This window comes from Limulus polyphemus, unplaced genomic scaffold (genome assembly GCF_000517525.1).
Source record: "Limulus polyphemus unplaced genomic scaffold, Limulus_polyphemus-2.1.2 Scaffold4495, whole genome shotgun sequence".
Lineage (NCBI taxonomy): Eukaryota > Metazoa > Arthropoda > Merostomata > Xiphosura > Limulidae > Limulus > Limulus polyphemus.
In genome coordinates this window covers 62,779-70,790 of record NW_013670105.1, presented here as the reverse complement: position 1 = coordinate 70,790, position 8,012 = coordinate 62,779, and the positions used below count along the sequence as shown (strand labels likewise).

Below are 8,012 nucleotides of genomic sequence, written 5' to 3'. Positions count from 1 at the left end.
ACTATAGATAGTAATGCACTTAATAATTTTTATTTAATTAGATAATGCACCAAAGAATATAGACATGCAAAATGTAGACAAATTCACTTACCTCTCAAATTTTTCTGGCTTTCTAACTATGCAACAAAACCCGTTACAAATTCATCCAAGCTAGTCGTTAACTTTCCCACAGGAATTAATCTTGTACTGTGAGTGAAATTGACAATATTCTGTTCAGAATACAATGTTATACAATACATCATTTGATAGATGAAAACCTTGACGTTCTATTGGTTATAGGTAATGTATAATGAAATGTAAGAGAGAACTATCAACGAATTGTGAAAGAGAGGATATGACAGGTGGGTGTGGCAGGAGGGGTCTGATTTTCTATTCGATAGCTCTGTAACCAAACAAAATTGAAGACTATAAAAATTATGGTTTGTCTGAGCAATGACGATTTTATAGAGTAATTTACATTTAATTTCTTACTTTTTCGAGGGGTGATGGATAAAATAGGGATGATGACATGCTAAGACAAAATATGTAACGTGGGTCACACTAGTAGAAATTTAGGATATTTGTTAATATTCCCCTGTAGATTTAAGAACTTAAAACTTGTATACTATTAAAATATAGCTTATTAGCTAAGATTTTATGCTATTCTGTTGTTCGTCCTTCGAAGTTCGAAGAAGACCACGACATCATTTGGTCTATCTGTGGATACGGAGATGGCTCAGGAGTCCTATCCGAGCCAGGAAGTACCTTTTTTTTTTGATGCTATTCTAATTGGTATAACATAAACAAAAAGTAGTTTAATAAAAGTTTGAATGCAAGACACTAAAACCTTGTGTCATGCACAGTAAAGGATACGCGAAGCAATAGGTTTAAGCACTGTACATCTTGTATGGTAGCCATAATAAAATATAAATTGACCAATAAGAAAAGAGGAGATGCTATTTGATATACATAAATTGACATTTGGAATTTTTTCTTTATATTTTTTCTTAACTTAAGAAATTAAATTATTTATAATATTAAAATTTGAATTATAAACTACATTTTGATAACAATTTCATTTACATACAGTGATAATGAAGTTATTTAATAAAATTTTGAAAATAATTATCTAAAAAGTTGTGACCTGCACTCTTTAACCTGCCCATAGCAATAAGCCTAACATTACAGTTCAAACAGTAACATGCATCTCATAAGTTTGTTTGTAGAGTTTGCAGGTTGGAGGCTATCCTAATTAAAGTAGAGGCAATAATTAAAGAGAAGTGTAAACTGTAGGAAATAGCAGCAGGATTTCAAAAGGATCATTAGCTTTACATGTAAGGGACACATCAGCTAATAATGATATTCAGGAAGTTAGAAATAGTACTATTAGGGCTAAAAGTAGTGGATTTCATTGTAATGAGCAGGTTCTATTGAGCAACAAATTTCAGCCCTTGGCTTGTGCAGCTGAGGAACTAATGGAAGGAAAGAAAACAAAAGGGGCAGAGAAGGATGTGAATGATAAACTTCATTATAATTATGGGTGATTCTTTGACAAGATATGTGGATAGCATAGTCTGTGGAGTAAATAGGGGGGAAAATAATTACATTATGCTACCCATGGGCATGGGTGAAGGATACAACTGACGGAGCAGAGGATATAATAAAGTGGGCTAGCAAAGATGCAGTTTTTGTTGTGAATGTAGGGCTAATGATGTAGGGAAAGGTTGGCTAGAGGAACTAATTAATACGTACAAGGGGTTGAATAAAGGCATTTAAAGAAAAAGGCCATAACTTAATTTTTCCAGGAATACTACCCACAATTAATTGCGGGAATGAAGTTATAAGTCGGTCACTAGGACTAAATGCTAGGCTGAGGTTAAAATTTAAAGATGAGAAATTGGCTAATTGGACTTGTGAGATCAGTTTAATGGGAGAAGGGAGCTTTTTTGAACAGATGATTTACACTTATATAGAGTAGGGACTTGTTTGTCTGTAAGGACTATTAATTCAACTCTAAGGGAAATTTCAAACTAAGACTAGACAGTGGTGAGGGTCATGATAAACTAAATGCAAAAAAAATAAGATGTAGAAAAAAGTTTAGCAAAGGAAATTAGTATAAAAGTAGTTCTAAAGGTAGTTTAATTGTCGTTATTGTAATGCTAGAAGAATAAGAAATAAAATAGATGACTTTATATCACTTTAAATAACTGAAACATGTTTAAATGTAGATGATTTTGATGACAGAAATTTCTTTAAAATACAGGGTTACAGGATATTTAATAGGGATAGACATCAACAGAGATAAACAAACTTACTAAACAAAATATTAAACTACAAATAAAGACATCAACAGGGATAAAATAATTAGACTACAATAAAGACATCAACAGGGATAAAAAACTTACTAAACAAAATATTAAACTACAATAAAGACACCAACAGAGATAAAATATTAAACTACAATAAAGACATTATACAGTAACAGCTAAGAACATTATACACTAAAAGATAGGAACATGATACACTAAATAGGAAAATAGATGAATAAGTTGTTGAAATAGGAATTTTAGTTCTTCTAATAGCTGTTTATGTCGAGTTTAAGTGTATATTCATAGTGACAAACACTGTTCTAATAGCAACGTGTAGTGCAATTCACTACTTGTTTTAAAGTTTATATTAAATGTAAATAACATAATTTATTTTTATCTTTGTAGGTGTTGTTTGTGCTACTGAGGCTGCACTTGAAAGCCTTCATTTGGGAACTGTGAAAGGGAAAAGTGTGGCGATCCAAGGAGCAGGAGGTATTGGTAAGTTGGTTGGCTCTTTGGATGTCAGTATTGTAGTTTAATAATTTATTTGGTAAGTTTGTTTATCTTTGTTAATGTCAGTATTGTAGTCTAATATTTTGTTTAGTAAGTTTCTTTAGTCTGTGGATGACAGTACTGTAGTTTAATATTTTGTTTAGTAAATTTGTTTATCTCTGTTGATATCTTTATTGTAGTCTAATATTTTATCTCTGTTGATGTCTTTATTGTAGTTTAATATTTTGTTTAGTAAGTTTGTTTATCTCTGTTGTTGTCTTTATTGTAGTTTATTATTTTGTTTATCTCTGTTGATGTCTTTATTGTAGTTTAATATTTTGTTTAGTAAGTTTGTTTATCTCTGTTGTTGTCATTATTGTAGTTTAATATTTTGTTTATCTCTGTTGATGTCTTTATTTACATGATACACTAAAAGATAGGAACAGGATACACTAACAGGGAGGAACATTATACAGTAACAGCTAAGAACGTAACAGCTAGGAACATGATACACTAACAGCTAGGAACAGGATACACTAACAGGGAGGAACTTAATACAGTAACAGCTAAGAACATTATACACTAGAAGATAGGTGTATCATGTTCCTATCTTTTAGTGTATAATGTTCCTATCTTTTAGTGTATAATGTTCTTAGCTGTTACTGTATAATGTTCTTAGCTGTTACTGTATAATGTTCCTCCCTGTTAGTGTATCAAGTTCCTAGCTGTTACTGTATCATGTTCCTATCTTTTAGTGTATAATGTTCCAACCTGTAATAGTGTTACTGCTTAAATTTTTAATTATCAGTAAAATCCAATCATACAAGTATCATCATAAGGATTATTTCATATCCTATTATGGCTTAACTTTTTAATTATCAGTAAAATCCAATCATACAAGTATCATCATAAGGATTATATTATATCCTATTATGGCTTAACTTTTTAATTATCAGTAAAATCCAATCATACAAGTATCATCATAAGGATTATATTATATCCTATTACTGCTTAACTTTTTAATTATCAGTAAAATCCAATCATACAAGTGTCCTCGTAAGGTTTTTTTGTTTTATACAACATAAATTACAAAGAATAATAACAACAAAATATAAATATCATAGCAATATATATAATTTATCTTCAGCTTCAGAGATGCAAAGCTATACTTTGTTACTCAGAAACTCCATTTTAAAACCAGTTTCATTACTGAGCACGGAATTCACAGAATAAGTCTATACACTAATGAAAAAGGGAAAGTAAAGTTTCTGAAACTTAAAGTGTACATTAATCTTTATGTATTGTTTCTTAAACACAGTACTCACTAGAAAACACATTTTCATAACATATGCAGACTAACATATTACATGCAGTTTAAACCAACTGGTGGTTAATGAGATGATTTCACTGATTGGGTTGGATTTGCAGATTTGTTGTTACCTCATGTGAAAAACGATAATAAGCCTTGAATTTGCTTTAATCTCTATGTTACCTAATGTGAAAAATGATAATAAGCCTTGAATTTGCTTTAATCTCTGTGTTACCTAATGTGAAAAGGATAATAAGCCTTGAATTTGCTTTAATCTCTATGTTACCTAATGTGAAAAAGATAATAAGCCTTGAATTTGCTTTAATCTCTATGTTACCTAATGTGAAAAAGGATAATAAGCCTTGAATTTGCTTTAATCTTTATGTTACCTAATGTGAAAAAGTTTAACAAGCCTTGAATTTGCTTTAATCTTTATGTTACCTAATGTGAAAAAGGTTATAAGCCTTGAATTTGACTTTAATCTTTATGTTACCTAATGTGAAAAAGGTTATTAAGCCTTGAATTTGCTTTAATCTTTATGTTACCTAATGTGAAAAAGGTTATTAAGCCTTGAATTTACTTTAATCTCTATGTTACCTAATGTGAAAAAGGTTATTAAGCCTTGAATTTGCTTTAATCTTTATGTTACCTAATGTGAAAAAGGTTATTAAGCCTTGAATTTACTTTAATCTCTAGAGTATAGAAAAGCTGCTACCTCTTCCCAGAAGGTTTGCTGCATTTACTGACCCACCAAGGTCTCCTGGAATACTGACCGTCCAACGGGTGCGGGAATGAACGTTGGTCATGTCGGAAATGTTCACACCAATATCAATACCTGTAACTGATGAGAAACACAGCTAAATCTACATTCTATTGTAAGTCTTAGCCTTTTTGTAAACACATAACACAAAAAAGTACAATATTCAGGTAGAAATTTCAATGCAAACATATATATATATATATATACTGATATGGAGAAAAACAGAATTTAGTTTTCATCTCAAGGATATGACACCTAAGAACAACAAAGAATCATTATCTACATATTAACAAATCTTGTTTGCATTGAGGTGTATGTGAATTAACTGACTAAGTGGTTATCTGCTCTTATAAAAGAAAATGTTCCCAAGAAATACTAAAATTTCTCAAATACTGCATAACATTTTAATGAAAACATCATTAACTGTGAGGGTACCCAACAATGCATTCTAAGCATTACAAATAAGAGTAGAATATTTAATTAGCTATATTCACTACTGGGTTAGTTATTAATCTAGGTTTCTTATTTTGATTGGAAGTTAATATTAATAACATTGCTATCACTAATGATAAGTTAGTGAAGTTGAAGATCAGTTATGGATTCACAACAACTAGAAAACTAAATTTAAATATTAATATAATGACTACCCTTCTCATACTATAATAGGGCTCTGTTGGAAGGTTCACTCACCTGGCAGGAATTTTAAAATAGCTCTAAAAATTCGTCAGGCAGCATTCAAGCACTGATCAATTTTTTTATTATTGTTAAGAAAAATCATTCAACAATGTTTGAATAGTAATCACGCATTAAAAGTCATTTAGAAGGAAAAATTGTGTTTGATCTTTTGATTTGTTTAATCCCAATTACTTAAACAAAAGTTGTTGTATTCAAGAAAAAAAATACACACACACCACAAAAATGTTATACATAGCAGCTACTTTCTTGGATTGGGGCAAACTATTATGGTGCAGCATAGGGGTATGTTTAGTAGCTGCATTGCTTCAATAAAGTGTATTGAATGACAAGTGTACAAAACACAAGAGAATTTCTATGGTAAAATAAGTATGAAACATAAAATATTTGTGGACACTATTAACTTTAACAATGAAAAAGGAGTGTCAGTGTAACTTTACACTCCCCCCTTCCCAAGGTGCATATTTAATTAATCAACAGTGTTGTTTAAAAACATCTGACTGATAATAACACTATCTGTTTTAGTTGATTGTCTATTTGTTTGAAGTTAAGCACAAAGCTACATAATGAGCTATCTGTGCTCTGTCCACCACGGATATCGAAACCCGGTTTCTAGCGTTGTAAGTCCACAGACATACCACTGTGCCACTGGAGGGCCTGTTGTAGTTGAAGGTTCATACTTGTTTTCTAATCAAACTGTCAGTGTTACCCTGTTTTGTTTTGTTGTTTATTTATTATTAGATATGTTTAATCAACAATAGTATGTTAAAAAGACTATGACTGTTAAGCTGCTTGGAATAGTAACTGTTAAATAAAGGTTTGCTTTGATTAAGTCAGCTGCAGTTCCTTTAATTGGCTCAACAGGGTGCTCTTGCAATGCAAGCTTATTACATGTAGCTATATGAGTATCATACATATGTTTACCTAATCAACATGTATTTCTTATTTACTTTTTAAATATAAAAATATCATTACTGTTTGGTGTGACGAATTTTTCAACTAGATTAAACACTGAAGGATTTTCAATCAAATATAAACTAGTGGTTATAGTGATGACATCAGTAAATTATGTAAAATTCTAATTTTCCTATACTGAATAAATATTTCTGTTAGGTACTTACCTCATCTCACATAAATAGCTATTCTTGTTAAGTGGTGCTCTCTATATGCAAAAATGTTTTTTGCATGCTACAAGCCTTGAGCACCCACGTACCCTACGATCAACGTGGTTCAACTGTGTCTCATATGTAAATTGTCATACAACAACCCTCTACCAATAGGAGTGCGACACACACTCCTGATGTATGTGACCCTTCTATTCAATTCTATCGAACTGTCACATCGAGTTTTGGCAGAAAATGGATGCACCTGTTTTCAATGGGGAGAAAGGATAGGAAGTGTAAGAGGAGGTAAGTATCTACTGGAAATATGTTTTCAGTATAAGAAAATTAGAACTTCCAATACGGTACATCATCTCCCCTCACATAAATAGCTAGAATCCCACATTGAATAGGTGGAGGGATTGGTGCGAGGAAAAACAAAGAAGCATTCGAAGAACACCCTAAAAGAGTAGATTCTTGCATTAGAGTATCATATGTGGGAGACTGCACCACTTCTATACCAGGTATACTCTTCACTCAGTGTAGAAAGAAGTGTCACAGACATGAGCAGAAAATGGGAGGAGCACATCCAAACGGGAGAGAACAATGGTTGGATAGGGATTCGAACCACAATATATCGGAATCTCAATCCAATAGAGTACATTAATGTAGGAGAGAGTAAAAGCATGTGCCCCTAGGCGTAGAGTGGCTAGAGCACAACAGACCATACACAGTTAGTCAATTGCATCCAAAACCCAGCTGCCAGAAATCAACATCCACATTGGGGTAGGAAAGAGAATCATACTGCCAGCAAGTCAACTACAATCCAAAACCAAGACATCTGGTGGGGATATGAAAGAGGATTATAGTGTTGTCATCTCAAGTTCAGCAGAAGAGAGGGAATTTCACAGTCCCCCAATTTGTGAAGGGATACATGACAGCAAAGTCATAAATTGTTTGACAAATCCAGGAACCCAACATCTAGACAGTCGTCATAATAAAAATGTCTCTTCAATGGAAACTAACCCATTAAAAACCATCTGACAGAAATCACCCCCAACTCAATAACATCCTCAGTATATGAAAATCATTGAGGGATAGCAGGTGAGGAAGAACTGTATTAACCTGCAAGTTCAACATTACCCAAAACACAGGTGGAGGGGACAAGAGTATAAATGAGTGAGAAACAGAGACACTTATAATACATGTGGGAGGACTTATACTGATTGGTTCAGCTCTGAATCCAAAACCCAGCTATTGGGCACTGACATCCATGTGGGGGTAGGATGAAAGATACCAACTGAAGGGGCGAACTGCAATTATGATGGCTCACTCTATAGCTAAAACATCCCCCAGATAAACCCATACAG

The 8,012-nt window shown here is 32.5% G+C and overlaps 1 protein-coding gene across 1 annotated transcript in view; it reads right to left on the bottom strand.

Moving 5' to 3' along the window:
- The window catches only part of LOC106471255 (leucine dehydrogenase-like), a 32,328-nt gene that overhangs the window by 19,629 nt on the left and 4,687 nt on the right, over nt 1–8,012 (bottom strand). The window contains exon 3 of the mRNA XM_022399867.1: nt 4,805–4,930. Coding sequence (XP_022255575.1) covers nt 4,805–4,930 — 126 coding nt within the window. The remainder of the gene's footprint in view (nt 1–4,804; nt 4,931–8,012) is intronic.